This window comes from Oreochromis niloticus, linkage group LG2, assembly GCF_001858045.2.
Source record: "Oreochromis niloticus isolate F11D_XX linkage group LG2, O_niloticus_UMD_NMBU, whole genome shotgun sequence".
NCBI lineage: Eukaryota > Metazoa > Chordata > Actinopteri > Cichliformes > Cichlidae > Oreochromis > Oreochromis niloticus.
In genome coordinates this window covers 21,995,673-22,016,264 of record NC_031966.2, presented here as the reverse complement: position 1 = coordinate 22,016,264, position 20,592 = coordinate 21,995,673, and the positions used below count along the sequence as shown (strand labels likewise).

The following is a 20,592-nucleotide window of genomic DNA, read 5'->3' as shown; positions in this document are numbered from 1 at the left end:
ATTGTCACCTAATAGTAAATAAGTTTTGGTAATTTGGTAGATAATTTTTTTTAACTGCAGAAATAATAATATTTACAATTCTTCAGTAGGGAGGACGTCCATGTAGAGCGCAGACAAGCAGCACAAAGGGTGTGCTTTGATCTGATACAGTTTGCCTTGTTAAATTCTTAAATGTAACAAATTGTCACTGTTTGCTTTTATGTAAAAATCACTGCACACCACAGATTTAAAGTATATGTTACAATCTATAAATTTGCTGTAACTAAGAAAAATTCTGAGCCAGGGGGAATTTAATGCATGAAATGAGAGAGCCAGGAGTGACTTCTCAAGCCTAGATCCAAAACATTGCCTCTGCTCATCCCTGGACTAACTGCTATGTCAATGAATTGCTACAAATGAGAAGGATTTGCTGGCGGTCATTTTCGATCATCCTGCAGCATCTCTCTCACCTACTTTGTAGTGTTCTCAATAATAAAGCCTTGTTTCAGGAGCAAAAAAAAAGAAGAAAAAGCTGTCCCGTTCTTGCTTTATGTGATACATCCTGCATCCAATTATAGGACATATTAAGCTAATTTTCTCACAGTGCTGCATTTGCATTCTGTATGAGACAGGCGACAAGGATGTCAGTCATTAATCATTGCGCAATGAGGGCTGTCAGAGCATTGTCATGCTTGTCAAATGTCTGCTCTCTAAACTCCCTCCAGTTATCAAATCCAGATCTCTGACCCACCTGCAAAGCTTGACAGAGCTGGAGGTGACCTCTTTCGAGCAGGTAAAAGCATGGAGTAGCGGAGGTGTATAAATGTGTGTGTTTATCTGGTTTCCCTGTCCTTCCTTTTACGCTTGCCCTATGCCAATCTCTCTTTGCATGTGTGTGTGTGTGTGTGTGTGAGTGACTGTTTTCTCGAAAATCTCAATTACCTAATCACCGTGTTTGCTGCTTGTGTTTTTAGGCTTTTCGTAACCAGTAAAAGAATAATGGGAAACTGAGTTTTAACAGAGGCTGGTGATTGTGTACAAACATAAAGAACAACCTAGTGATTAGATAGTGCCAGACAGTGCTATTTCAGCCATGGCAAAACAACCAAAAATACAATTTGGGTTTTTGCAGCCAGGTGACACTAAATATATGCCAGAAGCACCAGATCTGAGAAAATGAATTGTTTGCACTATTCGAATCGGCTTTATGTCACCTCTCCTTTTTGGGTTCTCGAAATAACACCTTGATGTCCATTATCTGCACGCATAATTGCTATATTGATTTTCCTTGTTGCTTCTTTCTTTTCATCCCACCATGCTTTCACTTGCCATTGTGCCAAAGATGTTTTTGAAAGTAAAGGTTGATTGCCAAGTATAATACTGTTTTGGAAGGACAAACTGTATCATTGCTTTTGCATATTTGGCCCTAATTACGACATACCACACACATTTAGTGTTACTGCAATCTGTTTTCACAAGCCCACTGTTGTATTTTTATTTTTTAAGTCCATTACATGTCATGGTAAGATACATAGATAGATGGATAGATACAACACAAAGTAAAGAGACAAAACAATCTATTAATGCTTTCACTATCAGTTTAGTAATACAGTAGCAATGCAACAACAAATAAAACATCTAACCCTGGAAACTGATTATATATTCAAACCTCAAACACACCCTGCGTTAACATTGTTGTTTTGTTTGATCTTCCGGATTTCAAAGAGGAGGGAGAGGCATCCTACCATCGGATAGACCCTGACAATAAACTCCATGGAGGAAGAGCTTCAGGGACTTGCTGCCTTAACTGCAGGAAAGCTGCATGTGTGCGGAACACGAACAGGCTTGTCAGGCTGCCCTGTGATACTGTCTTTAGATGCGCACAAAGAACTCGCAGTAAAAGCAGTTTCACTAAAGTACTTCCTCACTGCGAAGGGGGCACAGTGTGAACTTCGTTTCTTTTCATTACTTATCAGGCAAGCCAACCCTTCAAACATCTTTTTTCTACTAGGTGCCACAACCCTGAGAAAAGCAGCGCTAGTGATAGATGTTACTAATCAGTTTCAGGGAAAAAAACCACAATTATTTAAATTTTTTTTAACTAACTTGAAAAGCTTAGACAAGCTGTGGATGTATGCGCTGTGTGATCTGAAACGCTTTACTCCAAACTAAAAAACTCAAACCTTTTCACAAGTCTTTCCATTAAATTTGCACAGCCAGAGTTTAACACATTTGTCCCCGCATCTCTGATGACTTTTGATTCTAATAATCCTTCTTTCATTCCCGTCTCTCCTACGAGGAGGTCAGAATTTTTTGTAACTCAGTAGGTGTATCGCTAAATACTTACACAACGAATAACATTCTTATCATCAGCAGGTGCAGTTTGTGCTTCATACTAACTAGGAAATATTAGCAAGTCGAGTGGCTAAATTTAAACGGTAACCCTATAACATGCTAAGCATTTGGAGTACCATATACACTGAAAAACCAGGTTCAGTTAAAGTGTTTCTCTGCAGAAATAAACAGAGAGCCAGGCACTGAAAACAGTCGTTCATTTAAGCTATGATGTACCACGGAAGAAGAGGCCACAGTACATTAGAATTAAGTATGTATTAGATTATAATGCCCTGCATATAATTTACTGTTCACTTATACTTTCTTATTTTTCTTACTGTGTGGAATTGGGGGGATTGACTTTTAAAACAATAATAAATCCAGTATTTATATTACGGGTCATTAACAAGGCTGGTTATTATGATCACACTGAGCCACTGTCTCTAAGCTCCCATATAAAGAACTTTAATGATTTGGTTTATTTTAAAACAATGCAAATAATGTTTAACACTAAATCTAAGTTATTTAGGATTTTTCTCAGTACAGGAGCGTAAGTAAGTAATTTGAGAGACTTTTGTATTTTTACTTAATAAAAAGAACTAAAAAGAGATTAAACAAAGATGTATTTCTGTTGTTTGGGTTAAACTGTGGACTGATGCTGATACGTGCATCAAAAAGTGCAATTGTTTGTTGTCTTCAAAGGAAGGCTCTATAAATATATTTTTGCAGGTTACATGTGAGAATATTGTTGGTTATCTGTTGTCGATGTAATTTCTTTTTATGTGGAAAGGGTGCCTTTAATGAGAAGAATATAGGCCTATAGGTATTATTATGGATGTTATAGAAATAATTTTGCACAGTCTGGGTAATATGTAATAAATGAATGAATAAATAAATATCAAATATTAATAATAAATGTCAAATTTTGGTACATTCATAATAAATTGTTATAGGTGGATTAACTTGTAAAACTATGCTAATGCTAGATCTCATCACAGTGGGTTCTCAGATGCAACCAAGTTTTTTGAGCCGAGTATTTTAAATAAAGACACACAGGCAGCTGCACACATTTTATCTTGCTCTGTCTACTGATTCCTATCAGTAATTGCTCTCTAATGGCAGGTGGAGAGGGTGGGGTCTGGCATCGCGGCAGCTCTCCAATGTCCAAGAGAACAAGGTCCTTGTTAATTACTACCAATTACCACAAATTTTGGCTAATCATTTGAATCCTCTGCGATGGTGATAAAGAGTCATGTTTCTGACCTTCTTTCAAAGCGTCGCACAAATACTCGACTGAGATCACATTGAATTCAGATATTCAGAGAACTTCCCCATAAAGTTAGTAAAAGTGTCATGGTGCTCATGGGTGGCTTTTTCTGCTTTACTAATAGAGAGACTGTAAAAATGAACTAGCCATGTGAAAAGACAATTCCTTTCTTTTTTCCCCCCGTTACAGGAAGAAAAGGAAGGAGCCACACAGATTTCTAATCATTTACTGTAGATTCAGACCTATCTACTTATGCCACATAGAAATAAAGTGAGGGGTTCTGTGTGAGATCCTAGCAGTAATTTCAGCAAAGTGTCCCTAAAGGTTAAACAGAGATGGGAAAGAAACTATCTCGGACCTCTATCTGCTCCGTGCAGAATACTTCACAGAAACATTTCCAGCATGATAGAGATGCTTTTAATGGTTTTGTCACGTAGGCAGATGCATCTGTTGAAATATGTTATCAGTGCTTTGCTTTTTGTCTTTAATTTTATTTCTTAATTTAAATGTACAAGTGTGGATTTATTTCACTTAAATTAATTACCTTATGTCTCTGCTGGAGATCATCATAGGTAGAAAATAACAAATAATATAGCGAGTTGTTTTTCTGTTTTTAAGCACACTGCTTTTGTTGTTGTTGCTGTTAATATTCTTAAGGCGTCCCAAGACAGACATCTTTTCTCTTCGAAATCCTTTACATTACCTTTACATAAGCCAGTGGATTCTCTCTCCAACATTTCTCTTTTCAAAAGTTGGATTTTGTCCTTATACTTTTATTCCAGCCACCTCTTTTTCACGGAGGAAAAAGTTCTTGTTTTATCCAGCTAGTGACCTTATTTTCATAGCCAGCCTGAAATCTTTGAGTATGTGTACACTCAGACGCCCCTTGGATGTCGTTGGCATGTCTCCGAAGCAATTTTCTCAACTATGAATAATTCACCAGATATTATTCCAAAGGTCATCTTATAGTAATTAGTACCCTGCTGTTGACTAAACAGCCTCTAGGTACCTGATGGCCAGTTTAATTACAATTTGAAATGAGTGTACTGTTTGACAATCTCTATATGTTCTCCTGACACTTCAACAGATGACACCTTGAGAACTAAGTAGGCTTACAATAAGTTGGTGCTTGTTAGCAGATGGGAATGAGGGTGTGGGGTGTGTGTGTGTGTGTGTGGCAAGCATTCAAGTCACTGTAAGGATCACAAAGTTATTTCTGTTCAAATATGCAGTAATTACTGGAAATGCAGATTTGTGTAGCTGGGTATGTGTTTTGACAGTGCAGACATCCTTGGGACTTTCACTGTCTCATTATTAGCCAATTACCATGGAAAACTAATGGGGCAGGTCAAAGCCAGCTCTCTTAAGGAGATTGGGGACTGAACATATGCTGAAGATGCTACGAGATGACACAGTCCAGAAAGGCTTTGAAGTCTTACAAGCTACATGACATGACTCTTTGTGTCACACAAGTTAAGAGTCAGTGCCAAGAGATCCTGTCATGTCCTGCTGTTGTGAGCATCAATAGTGTACTGTATGCCTGAGGTTCCCCCTCTGAGGTCTTGTGTATTCATGAAAGTATAGTGGATAAAGCATTAAGCCAGAAGGGCCTCAGGTAGAATTCATAGCCCAAGGGGATTGTTGAGGCTGTTTTACAGTTTGCCTTTGAGGCATCAAAGTTCTCATGGATGCATAGATTGAGAGATGAGTACTTGGCTGATGGATGAATTTGTAACAGGGACAGTCAGATGCATGAAAGACAAATACACCCGGTATAGTTGTATTAAAAGCAACAACAACAACAACAATAATACATTTTATTCACTTATCCTAAACCTAAATGAGCTTCTCGTGTGTTCACGACACAGCGCTGTTGTTGTCTTCAAATGGCTTCAAATCATACTTTGGTGTTTCACAAGAGGACTATTTGGAAATAGTAGTTCTGTCTGCTGTCTTATTTACTGTTTTCTTCATCTTCTATGTGCAGTTTCAGCAAACTTTGGTTAAAAAATAAAAATCAATATTTTATGGGACATGGGGTGGAATGCATGCCTGGTGGAAATATAGTCTTAAATAGATGCAATGGGATTGCAACTTAGACACATATTCCTGTGTCCTATGGCCATTGTCAAGATATTGAGGAAAGAGGATTAGGGCCACTGGAAAAAAAACAAGTTGGCACGTCTTGTTTTTCTTCTTTTCCAGAATTCTGAGAAAAAACACAGAATTCTGAGAAAAACGATTTAAAAAAAAAAATTTGACTTTAATTTAAAAATTCGGACTTTTTTCTCAGAATTCTGAGAAAAAAGTCAGAATTCTCTTCTGTAATAGATTGATTGACAAATTCTTCAGATTTTGTGTCTAGATCTTTGTGAGTCACTCACAAAGTATGCATGTATTGTTGTTACAATGCTTATTCTAGTCTTCTTAAAATTTGCCCCTGACAACCCATTATAATTTCAGAGTAAAAAACAAAAACAACAAAACTATTTAAAACTTACCGAAAACCACAAACTAACTTAAACTAAATTGAAATCAAAAATTAGAAATTAGATTAAAAAACAAATGAAAGATACAATCCGACAGTTGCACTGGGTCTAATTCTGCCACTTGGTACAGTCTGAGCTGCTTATTTGCAAGTGATCAACAACAGTTTGAATTATTGGAATTGTTTCCACTGGTTTCAAAGTCTCTCTGCCTGTTTGTCTGTGAATTAGGCAGCAAAATGGAAAAAAGTCTTGTTGCATTGAACTTTAGGTGATTTTGCTTTTTTAGGTGACACCTTGGCACCTTGACAGTGCAGTTTACATTTAGGTGAATCATCTTCTCAGAAAGCATGCTAAGGTGTGAACTCTTTTCAGAGAACAAAGCCATTTATGTAAAATAATAACATTGGTCTTTTACACCAACGCTACTTTAGCAAGTATCTGTTGTGTTTTCACTGTCAAAGCCAAATCATTGCATGTCTGAAAAAACCAGTGCATATATTGTATTTTTTCTGTCTTCTCTACCTGTCTACTTGTCGTGTGTCATAAGTTGAATTATTTCCTCAGAAGTGCTAATTTCCAGAAATGAAAAAAAGGTGACATGTCACTTCCCATTTGATCGATTGTCTATCATTAGCTTGTATTTGTCATAATTGGAATATGATGACAGTATGCTTTCACGTTGCTTCGCTGATACACCACTGCTCTTAGAAAACCTTATCAAACAATAATTAACAGTGAAGGACAAACATGATCCATTAATTCTTCAAGGACTCAATATTTAATGGCTCAAGTAAAATTCAATGACAGGAAAAATCATTTCACCATGTAAGTTAATTTTTTTTTTTCATAGATTTAAGTGGGATATCTTACAAAGGCATAACAACACAGACTGTATAGCTTAAACTAAGAAATACAGATTCGCTGGCAAGCACTGAAGCCTTCTCTCAACGCAAACTTGACCTGACTCACTGATGACTAATTTACAAGCATATACTTAAGTCTTATATCGTATTTTGATATAGTTTTTTACAAGATACATTAGTGTACATAAAATACTCTGGCAATGTGCATGCCAGTATACACACCCACCCACGCATACATGCAAGGAAATACACACTCTCTCATTTACACACATACAACATCACCTGTTAACACTTTCAAACACACTCTCATTGATATTATGTATCCATTTACATTACAACAGAGATTGTCATCTCATCAGTTCTTACTTTTTTTTCCCTTTTGCAGTTTTTATGAACAAAGTGATTTGTAGTATCGAAGTAGGCTTTAGTATTTACCATGTGTGTCTTTCCAGTTTGTGACCCTTATTACTAGTTCTTAGGGGTACTGCTATGTACAGCTTAAATTCCGGATTACCTGACAGTATAGATGTATAGACAGATTTGTGTGCACGTAGGCGTAAGTGGTATGCACACTTCACAAGGATTGACCATGTACACGGTGTAACATTGGTTTGTTCCATAAGACAGACAAACGTGTAAAGCAGTAAACATCAATACTGACATCAATTCTAATGACTGATGCATGAACCACGTAGTCAAGTGTCAAAAGGCCTTGTGGAAGTTCAAACAGTTCATGCAGTTTATGACACAGCTTGACATGGTAATCATGAAACACATTTCCAACAGAAATAGCCTTAAAATAAAAAGGAATCCTCATCTTTACGTATAGCAACATCTCTACTTCTATCTTTAGGGCGTAAGAAATTAAAAAAACCTCAAAAGTAATAGTGAGAGCAGAATCATGCAAAGTGAAAACCTGTAACCACTCGACATTTAGTCTTTTCCACTTGATGTTTTTTAACGGATGAAAAGTTTTGACACAGAGAGAGTACTTACTTAAAAAAACAGGACATTCATATGGTATGCACTTTGTTCTGAAAATAAATAAAACACCACTTTGACCTGTGAGAGGACATAAGATACAACAAAATGGATGCAGGCACACAACAATAATAAAAGAAAATCATATTTTTGCCAAAAGCAACATCCTGCTGGTGTACATTCATGCAGTTGCTATAGTATTCCCTCTAAAAGTAGTCTTTCATGTAGTCTTTAATGGATCTGCTGCAATATTACAGTACATAGGAGTTATGTAGGCAGAGTAAGTCAAAACACAGGGTACAGGTAGTATTGTGCTCACTTTACATGTGTGACTGGGCAGTGTATTTTAAACAATCACATTTTTATTACAGTGTAACAGCGTGTGTTAACTTATACATGTTCTTTTAGATACGTGATATGAGAATAGTACAGATTACCATATTTAGAAACAAGCTGATATTACCTATACCTATTGAATTAATTAATGGGTAAGTTTCTTAAAAACCTAATTCTTATTTTGGAAAAAATTTACTAAAATTGTTTTACCCTTCACATAGCTGTAGACAGAACTTGAAAAGACTTTTAATGATTTTGAGACAGGTTTTGGATCACACATTGTGATGGCAGATATGAAGTGCTGGATCTGTATTTGGCAGAGAGATAAAATTCCAATTTTCAGTGACATCATGATTTATGTTCCTTTTGATATGTGCTCCTTTTGATTAAAAATGTATTGTTCATATCATTGTGTGATGCCCCCCCTCCCGTACTCCTACACCGACACCAGTGGAATCATATGAAATGAAAATGATAGAGAAAAGAAAATGAAAGTGTTAGTAAATAGGTCGAAATTGGATTCCCAAACAGGGCAATTTTCATCAGTGGATGTTTATAGGAGGATTTAACTTTTGAATTTGATTCATTTTCATAATTGACTAAGGTGAAATTGAATTGCCCCTTCTTGTTTTTTTTTTAGTCCTTGACGCCGTTCCTTTAAGTGATCGTTTCACAAAGTCTCTGATAAATCCCCTTTATAAGGATAAGAGCTCTGATCTGAGAGAATAGGTGTGGCAACTAATAGCATACTAACACAATTTGCCTTGCACCCTCCCTTGAGAATACCGTGTTGCATTATAGATTTAGGCCTGTTCCCAATTTGCAAGGTGGTACTACAAAATGAATCACATGAATCATATACCTGATGATGTAGACACCTGGCTTGGATGTTACAGGCAAGAAAAATGGATATCAGCAAAGTCACTTATTGCTGTAGCAATAGATTATACTGCACCCAATCTGTTACAGCAGGAAGTTAGTCTGAAGTAGTTATTATCATCAGTACAATTTGCACACACCGGCAGTGATGTAGTGTGTTTATCGAACCTTGTGAGCGACAGCCTGCAGGGAGGGCCTTTCAAATAGTACCGATGCCTATTCTTATGATAACTGCCAAAATAACATTAACATCAATAATTCAGCTAGACTCAAAGCCCTGAAGAAATTTTTGCACCCTGGTCTATTATTCCAGTGTCAACACATTGTAAAAACTGATAATAGAAACTTTGCAGTGTAACTTAGTGAAATGAAAACAGAGTAGTAATTAATAGCAGGAACACAGGTGTTAAAATACTGTGGGAATAAAGGAAGTGTTAAGCTGCTTTTGCTGTGTTATTGTCACCTTTACACTTCCTCTGCACATGCAGAGCATGTTTCAGGAAAAGCAATAGATTTAATCCAAACCTCCAAACCACAATGAGGGTCACTACAGAGATCACACATCAAAGTAATTAGACTGAGAATTTCATAATTGGCTCCAGAGCTGTTACGATTTGAATGTTTCTCAGCAGCAAAATGAGAGAAATAGAAACAAAAAGGAAGAAAACAGAGACGACATTTCCAAAGCGCATCTGTCTGCTCCTTTCAAGGCTAAGCTACTGCGACAATGCTAAGTGTGAACATTTTCTTAATAGAGTTGGCAGAGATAGAGCAATCACCACACGTAAAAAGCAAAACAAAAAACGTATGTGTATGTGCAAGGCTTTGTGTTTGTGGGGTGTTTTTTATGCATTGGTCCAGGGTGAGAATGTAGAATGCAAAAGACGAAGATGCAGCACTGTCTACTATTGGCCCAGTTATGCTTTGTAGACATTTTTTATCCTTCTGCAGCCCCTTGACCAAAATAGACTTCTAAAACATGTCCAGACAAGACAAAAGAAACATATTCCACCACCAGAAAGGTTTGTGCCATGTGCTTTACAAAGCAATACTTCACTAGAACATCAACAGAAAAAAAAAACATCCACTCAAGAGTTTGTAATTAGCATTTAGCCCAATTTAGCTCACATAACACAAAGTACTGCATTTGCTTTTGCTTCTGTGCAGGGAAATTGTCTTTTTGAATGCACTTACACAAAGCTAAACCCAAGGAGCTGAAGGTGTACACTGGCCTTTTTGATCGCTAAGCAAACTTCACCAAACAGAAAGCAAAATTATCCTTTTTTTTGTGATGGATCTACTTTGGCATATAACTACCATTTATTTATTATACATGTGTCTTCTATGTTAAGACTTGCTTGCTCCTTCCTTGCTTGTCAGACTGGTTTCACATGATTTCTTTTTTTAACATCATCATAATTATCTCTAATCCATTCTCAGATATCTTAATTAGTGAGACTGAGTTTGAGCTGGTCATTGAGCTGGTCAAGTTATTCCAATTATGCATACCCCCACAAATACGCATACATACTAATCTAATAGTTGTAGGCCATCTTTGGATGGAGTCACGTGTATGCTAGGCCAATGAAGATCCGTCTTTTACTATTACAACTGGTTCTCATGTAAGAAAGAGCTGCCCCCCCCACCAGTCTGCTGCCCGGGAGAGGAGAAGCTTGCCAGGGGAATGACCTTGACGGGGTCCTCCTTCTTACTGCAGTGTCTATCCAGGGTGTTGTAGAACTGTGGACGATTGATCCCTTTGTCCAGTTCATCTTTTTTGGGCACAGACCTGCCCAACGTATGGCGGCCATCCATGACCCCCATGCTGCCCATGTTAGCTTTTATTCCCCGGGCACAGCTCTGCTGGAAACCAAAAGAGGGGAGGGCAGCAGTGATGGCAGTGGTGGTAGGGGTGGAGATGGGGCTGTTGCTGCCAGGACCCTGGAACTGGGCCAGGGCTGGGGGCATCCAGCAGCTGTCAGAGTGGCCTAGTATTAGACACTCCTGGGTGCAGGTCTCAGAGGCCTCAGCCAAGGCTTTCTGCAGGTTTACCTCAATGGCTGTAAAAAAGCAGACAAAGAAAGAAGGGAAAAAACAAAACAAAGTTAAAACAACAGGTCAGAACATACAGAGAACTGGAAAACAACAATTTTACTGTGGTGATGTAAAAGGGCTGAATGAACTCATGAATCATAATGCAAATAAAAGAAAGTTGTCCACTTATCAGTGGTTGACCCACAAAATGTCAGCCTTTTAGTGAAATGAAAGTCAGTGATAAATGTTTCATTTCATCTTGTAATGAGAAAAACAGCAGCAGAGCATTTAATTTCCATTGGTATTCCCATGACTCTGTCTGTTTACCTACAATATGCACTGAATTCCCTGTAGCTTAATTAGTTAGAAAAAAATGTCTTGCTGTTTGTGTCTTGGATTGGCTTTACTGTATTCAATTTTTAATGAACATCTTAACAAAATACTGTTTATTTTAATCACTGTCAATGTGCCACTCCTTAGACTCCTTTGATCTTTCAGAATCCAAAATAAATCTGGTCAAATAAGCTGTGAAAAAGATATGAATCATTCCAGGATCTTATTCAGGTAAAATTCATGCTCGTTGTGCCAAGAATTAGGCTGCACGCTTGGAAAAATTAGGAGGGAAAAACAACAAAAAACTGAAAAGTCAATGAAGAGGCAAATGGGCAAGGCTAAGCACTCAGACTATCTCATCTTATTATCCCAGAACTGACATCACATGTGGAATGAGTCTGGGATGAGACCTCAGCATTGAGCCTCAGCAATAAAGTCTGTCATGCCAGATAATTAGAATGTAAAACAGTATGCACCAAGGCAACCAGAAGCCTGCAGTGTTATGTTTCCTAGGCCATGCAAAGGCAAGAGGGGTCCTCATTCAAACATCACATCTCTCCTCTAGGCCTCAGCTTCAAGCTGTCATGTAGAAATTATTTAGTGTATTTGCATAAGTAAGACTGCTTTAAATAATTAAGGCGTCTTAGACCCTAGTATGCTGGAAAGACTATTTCTTCCACACGCTATTCTACATAGTCTATGTGAGTCTCTTCCCCAGACATCGGCAAATCACCTTGTTTATTGTTTTATGGCTTTCTGTGGATGAAAATGAATATCGTGATCACCATCTAGTAGTAATACGAGTACGTGCCCCTAGAATTGTCTTGATTGGTGCGTAACGGCCCAGCGAACATGCTTTTTGTATATCGTTGCTACCCTACAATGAATACCACGACGTCAACTTTAATTATGTGAGTAGCGACTGAAAATGAATCACCTGGTATAAATTGTAAGGATATATTTGGAGTATCCACGTGGAGTCAAATCTGTCCTCTCCATATTGAACTGGAGCCGTGAAGCGGGAGTGTATAAATCCCCTGGGCGGTAAATGTGTCACCTTTCAAAGGGTCACTAACTTCATTAAGGGAAAAATGGATGCTGCTTTCTCATTCTCTGAGCTAGGACAATGGGGCCAAGCCAAGTCTCGGCCGTGCGCTGATTCAATCTTTCTCCTAGTGTTTTCTCCTGTTGGTAATGCCTTTTTAGGTTGCTGATGTTTTTGATTAGGTAATGTAATTAGCATAAATGCCCTATTACCCACCCAGACACACAGAAAATGTTGCCTTGTCCTGGATATTTTTCCTTCCTCCTCAGATTCTATTTAAAGGTGACGCTTTTACAAATGAAAGGTACGTTTTCCCTCTATGACTTTACATAGACTGAACTCATCGCATTTTTATGTCAACAGCCTTCAATGCCTACAAATTTTATATGAAATATTTACCGACCCGCCTCTCTCAACGACATGGGCTTGTACTATTTTCTATTCCGGTGGGGTAGTTTGGATAGGCGGCGGCGGCGGCGGCGGGTTCGGGAGGGTGGGCACACGGTATGAGTGATGTCGCTGACAGCTCTTGCTGCCTTCGTCAGCTAGAGGTATGCCGAGCCTGCTTGTGATGCCGCTGTCTTTTGTATTCAGGGGAAACAATTGTACCCCACGGAGCTTTCGGGAGAAATCACACATCACTGATGCCACAGATCCCCTGATGCTGTGAACATACTTTTCTACATTCCCTTCAAGGAAATTTGAATGGCAGACAAGTGGGGATAATAGCAAACAATGAGTTGTAATAGACGGCACAAGTGAGATCAGACGTAGTGTTCCCGTTTAAGATGATTTATTTTTACTGAATAGCATACGCTTGAAAAATAACTCTGATAACTGTTTATTCTGTTAATTTAACATTTAATAAAAGCAGTTACTGTAAATAATTGTTTCCTTCACAAATTAAATACTATTCGCTTTATGACCACCCTTTTGATGGTCTAGGTGATCTATTCTGCATTTTTAGACAGTGTGCCACACTTTCGGGAATATGCATACCAGCCGTACCTTTCAGCATTCTTGTTCTGCAACATCAACACATCCTGTGGCCAGCCACAGATCGAAAACTGCTGCATTCACCTTCAGCTGACCTTCCATTTGGTGTGGTCAAACATTTAGAGCTTGTATAAATATTGAACATGTGTAAGAGAAAGGTGTGAGGATGCTGGATGGCGTGCAAACCATTCCCAAAATGTTTTTCTGGGTGCTGAATGAAAATATAGAACAAATAACATCCCGCAATTTGACTTTAAACAAGGTGGGGTTGATATAATGCAAATGCCTCTCACTAATGGGAGTACTTGCAATCTTTTAATTAAAAATATAATGGGGTTGAAGACAATGCCTGGAATGTGTGCAGCATTTCACAGCTTGGTCCAATAACTTTACACAACTTTGTGAGGTATACTGTGTTTGCTCAGACTTTTAAGTTGTGTAATTTATGTTTTTTTAGCTGAAAAAATAACATCAGCACTGATATCACATGAAGATGTTTTTCACTCTGCTTGGTCCAGTACACCAACAAAAGCAATTAAAAGCTGCATAAACCCGTTTTGGAGGCAGACATAACAAAGTGTCTAACTGTGTTATAGCATACAGATGGTCATCTTATTTCGTACAGCCTCTGTTAAAAGACATTTTATATTATTCTAGTCATCTGGGGTGCAGGTGACACGCTGATAATAATCTTCCTCTAAGTGTAGTTTTAATCCTATCCCAGGAAACAAATTCATGTTCTCTTAGCCATCCAGGCTATTCCCACATCACTTTTCTATGTCAGTTCATACCACATAATGCTTGGCTAACGGCTAGTTTGGCATATGCTCTCATAAAAAATGAGCAGCCAACTCACATTTTGCCATTTTCATGTAATGAATATGTAGCCCGGATGGGAGTTTGGGAATGGATGCAATGTTCCCATGGACTTGAACGCCACAGTAGCATGAGGTATTCACAGTTAATTTTGTTAATGTGATGTAACTGTTCCTTGAATGAAATTTGCCCTGTAATAAGTCACAAGGTAAATGCATGTATTTAGAGCAATGAAACTGTTATGTTAATCATAAAGTACTATGTTATGGTATGTGACTCTGAAGAGAGTTGAAATGTTAATCGGAGTTCTGATTTTCTAGAGGCCCGTGAAGGTAGCATAGGACGGGACCTGTTTTTGTTGCGGAGAAGGAAGGGAGGGGCGCACGCGCGAGCTGAACAAAAAGGAGAGACTCGGCTAGTTTTGACTGCGGTCGACTAGCGGAAAAGAGTGCGTGATTTGGAGGTTCACCGGGCTAGAGCTTCGCGGCAGAGGCGGGCGAAGCAACCTTTCGGTTTGGCGGTCGCACCACTGTGAGAACCGTGTTTCCAGCTGCAGCTGTCGGGCTGGAGGCTAGCTTGGACCTGCTTGGCTGCGTCACGGAGGCGGCCGCGGCAGAGACAGCATCGGATCCGCCGGGAGAGCGGAGAGTGGATTTAGTTCGGGACTGGAGGACGGTAACCTACCGAGCAACTGAACTGTAAGTTGGATTTTCGTGCTGTTACGGGAAAGAAGAGGATTTTTCTCTCCATCAGTCATCGTGAGCAGCAAACAGGCCTGCAATCAGTGTGAATGTGAGTGTGTGTGGGGCCCATGTGTGAACAGTGTGTATCTAGTGGATTTATATAGCCTAGTTTCGAGTATATATTAGTGTGTTATGTGCCAAGAGGTGATAACATAAGTTGTATTGTTTAACCTAATTTCAAAGGGGAATTAGTTCATTTACCCAGCCTTTTTCATTTGTTTATGGAGCTGGATATCATTTGAGTTGAGCCGAGAAAAGGGTGTGTTGTACATTATTTTTCCTGCCTTTACATCCAGTAAACTTTTTGTTTATGTTAAAGAGTTGTCTGGGGTCGATTCTTTTATTGCTGGTTAAGTTTAACTTGCAGGTCAGGGCTTACTGGTAGTTTCCCTGATTCCTGTCTATACCAGAACCATTCGTGGTATCTGGGCTGTAACGAACCTAACACCCTGCCTAGGGGGTCCAAACTGAGGTACGTGGGTTTAGACTCAGTATAACGGGTGGGGTGCTACATAAAATGGAGGCACTGCTGGGATCATGACTGGTAGTAATTTGTAGTAACTGCTGACCCAGACAACCCTTAAAGAGAGAGTGATTTGAAGTTACAGTAAGCTACAACAAAGCAAAATTAGTTTGTGTTTGGTATTGTGTTACACTATACACATACAGTAAGATTCACACACACCCAGCACCAAGAAATGGCTCAGTTACGGCACTGGTGTAAAGGAGAAGGCCTTAACCCTTCGCATGCCATACTACTCAAAGATGTTCCCGAAGACACAGAGATTGAAGTCATAGAAAGGACTCTGCAATCCATTAAAGTTCTTGGACGTGTGAAGGTTAGAGGACGTATGTATGATCCTCAGAGCAAGTGTTTGACCGTACTGTGTGAATGCAGAGAAAAGGTAAATACTAAAGCCATTCCTCTGGACATTTTAGCTGATGGCAGCAATTCACCTTGGAGAATCATCGGCCACTTAGAGGAGGATGATGGTTCAGTTGACCAGCTGGTTGCAGATGACGGGCAGGCACCTCAAACTGATTTGGGACCTGCCGCCACACTCCAGGCCTCCACTCCTGAAGCAATCATTAGAGCGGTTGGAGACCTTCTGCAAAATACCTCTAGGCCTGCCAGTGACCATAGCAGCTACAGGAGGTTGCGCACCTTCTCAGGGGTTATTCCCACACCCCCAGGAGAGGAGCAGTTGGAGAACTGGATACTACAGGCTCGATTGATGATAGAGGAATATGATCGGCCTGACAGAGAGAAGAAAATCAGGATAATGGAAAGTGTAAAGGGTCCCGCATTGGAGATTTTACAGGCTGTACGATTTAATAACCCTGAAGCAACACCTCAAGAATACATTGATGTGATTGAGAATACTTTTGACACACCAGAAACAGGAGAGGAACTCTATTTCGCCTTCCGTATGCTATGCCAACACAGAGGGGAGAAACTTTCTGAGTTTCTGAGAAGGATGGAGAGATCTCTGAGCAAGGTGGTCAAAAAGGGAGGTCTGTCTCCCGCTCTCATAGACAAAGCACGTCTTGATCAGCTCATTAAAGGTGCAACGGGATCTGATCTGATGCTGTTAAGTTTGCGTTTAAGGGAGCGAAAAGATAATCCCCCTACCTTTCTGCAGCTGTTAAATGAGGTCCGCATTGAAGAGGAGCATGAAGCTTCTCGGCGCAGACTCAACCCCAACAAAGCTGTGCATGTCAAAAGTGCTACTGTACCCACGGGGGCACACGTGGAAAATCTCAGACTTGAGATACAAGGTCTGAAAACCCAAGTCAATGAGCTCACCACTACAGCAGGGGTGCCAGGTGTCCATTCACCTGGGGCAGCATCCACAGAAAATGCTGAAGCAGAAAGCTTGGGAGAAGACAAAAACCTCCAAGCTTTAAAGAAAGAAGTGGTGAGGCTAAGAAAACAGATCTCTGTCATGTCAGTCAACCCCAGCAAAGGGGTTGCGGTGCCCTCGCCCAGGCACCATGGATCTCCCACGCACCTTCAGCGTGGGACGAGAACACCCAGAGATACCAGTCAGTTTTTCTGTTATCGCTGCGGGGAGGATGGGCACATCTCTACCAAGTGTAGGGCTCCAGAAAACTACCCCAAAGTGATACAAAAATTCATTCAGGCTCAACGGAAGCAGGGAGAAAGTAATAAAACTCCCAGTCCTGCAAAAGAACCGGCCACCACCAACGTAGGTGTTAACCGGAGTGTTGTCAATGTCCGGACGCCTAGTTTCCCTGAAGGACTGGTAGGACCACCTTCCACAACTTGTGTGAAGGTAGATGGTGTACCTTGCACTGCTCTCCTCGACAGTGGCTCTCAGGTGACCATCATTTTTGACAGCTGGTATTCAAAACACTTGTCTCATGTGCCTTTACGCTCTGTCACTGGTCTAGATATTTGGGGCCTAAGTGAATCAGAGACCAGCTACCCTTACCGGGGGTACATTCAAGTTGAATTGGGATTCCTTGAAGAAACACAAGAGAAAGTTGAGACTATCCCAGTCCTCGCTTTGGTGTGCCCGGACCCTCGGTGCTCAGATACCATACCAGTCTTGGTGGGCACCAATGTTCATAAAATCAGACCCGTTTCCGCAACTGGAAAGAAAGGGAGGCTGGAGAAGGTTTTCCCTACCAAAGTGAATGTTCAGCAGCCTCAGAACCTACTGACTATTAAGTCTGAGTCTGCCAAGGATGATGACAGTCCTGTAGCTAATGTTAAGTGGACTGGTCCTGGCCCACTGGTCATTCCAGCTGGGAAAGAACATATAGCTGTCTGTAAAGTCAAAGACATTCACACTATTGGAGACAGCATCCTCATCACGGAACGGGCAGCTTCACATGCCCTTCCCCCAAGTGTGCTTGTGCAGCCAACCGTACTGTTCTCCAAGATGCTTGATAGAGACAAGTTTCTAGTCCTCATGCGCAACCAGTCACTAAAGGACACTGCCATTCCCATGGGCACTGTGGTTGCACACCTGCATGTAGCTGATATAGTGACTGATGTCCCAGGCCCAAACACAAACGCTTCTCCTAAGCTTGACCCATCTTTGTTTAATTTTGGGGACTCTCCTATACCAGCTGAATGGAAACAGAGGCTTAGTCAGAAACTTGCAGAGAGAGGCAAAGTTTTCTCGACGGAGGAATGGGATGTGGGTTTGGCTAAAGGAGTGCAACATCACATCCGTCTAGTTGACCATACCCCCTTCCGAGAGCGGTCCCGCCGTGTTGCCCCAGCTGATCTGGATGACTTACGCCGCCACCTGCAAGGACTTTTGGCAGCGGGGATAATAAAAGAATCAAGGAGTCCTTATGCTTCCCCCATCGTTTTAGCACGAAAGAAAACGGGGCGATTGCGCATGTGTGTGGACTATCGGACCCTGAATCGCAGAACTGTCCCTGACCAATACACAGTTCCTCGCATTGACGAGGCGTTGGACTGTTTGTCTGGGAGCAGGTGGTTCTCTGTCTTGGATTTGCGTAGTGGATACTACCAAATCCCCATGGCAGAAGAGGATAAGGAGAAGACCGCTTTCATATGTCCTTTGGGATTCTTTCAATTTGAGAGGATGCCCCAGGGTATAACAGGAGCTCCCGCGACCTTTCAAAGAGTAATGGAGAAAGCAGTGGGAGACATGCACATGATTGAGGTCATAGTGTACCTTGACGATTTGATTGTGTTCGGAAGAACGTTGGAAGAACATGAGCAGAGACTAATCAAAGTTCTTGACAGACTGGAAGAGACTGGCCTAAAATTGTCCATCGACAAATGTCAGTTCTGCAGACCACAGGTGACATATGTTGGACACATAGTGTCAGAGAAAGGGATTGCCACTGACCCAACCAAGGTTGAAGCGGTAGCTCGCTGGGAGCAACCCACTGATCTCCCATCACTGCAGTCTTTCCTAGGGTTCTGTGGGTATTACCGGCGCTTTATAAAAGACTACTCCATCATTGTCAGGCCGTTAACCGAGCTATGTAAAGGTTACCCACCGACCCAGAAAGGAAAGAGAGCTGTTAAAGTCCCAGAAAAGACCTACCATCGGGTAAATGAACCGTTTGGGGACAGATGGGATGCTGCATGTACAGGAGCTTTCCAGAACATTATACATTCTCTTACAAATGCACCTGTGCTGGCATTCGCAGACCCAACCAAGCCTTATGTGTTGCACATTGATGCTAGTCTTCAGGGTTTGGGCGCTGTGCTCAACCAAGAACACCCAGAAGGGCTGCGACCAGTTGCCTTTGCTAGCCGAAAGCTTAGTTCATCAGAGAAAAACTACCCCGTGCACCAGCTTGAGTTTTTGGCGTTGAAGTGGGCGGTAGTTGACAAGTTTCACGACTACCTGTACGGAGCACAGTTCACTGTGAGGACGGATAACAATCCCCTCACATATATCCTCACCACAGCCAAACTCAATGCCACCGGTCATCGGTGGTTAGCTGCTCTTGCCACCTACGATTTCACTCTTCAGTACCGACCTGGAAGCAGCAACATTGATGCTGACGCATTATCGCGTAACCCCTTACCAACAGAGGACACTGATTGGCAAACTCTGCCCTTGGACAGTGTCAAAGCTCTGTGTAAGCAGATCTCCTGTAGAAAGTTAGCAGGAGGAGGGGCGGTCAGCTTTGCTGAATCTTTGGGGGTTTCCCCTGAGGCGCTCCCCGAGTGTTTTGTTTTCCCCACTCATCTTGACTATGGGTGTTTGGCCCAGATAAGCAAAGCTGAGCTTATCACAGCACAAGACAATGATCCAGTGATTGCTCCTGTAAAGAAATCAATGAATGGGGCGATTCCCTTTACTTTTGACAAAGACTCCAATGCAGAAGCTATGCTGCTTCAAAGAGAGGCAAACAAGTTGGTAATCACTGATGGAGTACTCTACAGGAAAGTACAGAGACAACCTGGAAAGGACATACATCAGCTTGTACTGCCCCGAGAGCATGTGGCCATGGTGCTTAGATCGCTTCATGATGAGTCAGGGCACCTGGGAGTGGACAAGACAGTGGAGCTAATACGAGACCGATTCTACTGGCCTAGGATGAGTGCAGAAGTTGAGCAGTACATCAGGAATTGTGGGAGATGTGTTGCACGTAAAGCACCTGCACAACGAGCTGCACCATTGAACCAAATCACCAGTAGTGGGCCACTAGATCTCGTGTGTATCGATTTTCTATCCCTAGAGCCAGACTCTCAGGGATATGCTAATGTTCTGGTAGTGACTGATCACTTCACCAGATATGCACAAGCTTTTCCAGCTAAAGACCAAAAAGCCTCCACAGTAGCCAAGATTCTCTGTGAGCGGTACTTTGTGCATTATGGACTTCCGGCCCGGATACATTCCGACCAGGGACGTGATTTCGAAAGTAAGCTGATCCACGACCTTCTGAGAGTGTTGGGAATCCGGAAATCCCGGACAACGCCGTATCATCCCCAGGGAGATCCACAGCCAGAGAGATTTAACCGGACGTTACT

The 20,592-nt window shown here is 41.0% G+C and overlaps 1 protein-coding gene across 3 annotated transcripts in view; it reads right to left on the bottom strand.

Moving 5' to 3' along the window:
• Positions 1-6,824: 6,824 nt before the first annotated feature.
• pcdh11 (protocadherin 11) overlaps positions 6,825-20,592 on the bottom strand; it is a 186,001-nt gene continuing 172,233 nt past the window's right edge. For all 3 annotated transcript variants that reach the window (XM_025911580.1, XM_025911581.1, XM_005467579.4), the window contains one exon: positions 6,825-11,188. In XM_025911580.1, coding sequence (XP_025767365.1) covers positions 10,734-11,188 — 455 coding nt within the window. In that variant the 3' untranslated portion in view covers positions 6,825-10,733. The remainder of the gene's footprint in view (positions 11,189-20,592) is intronic.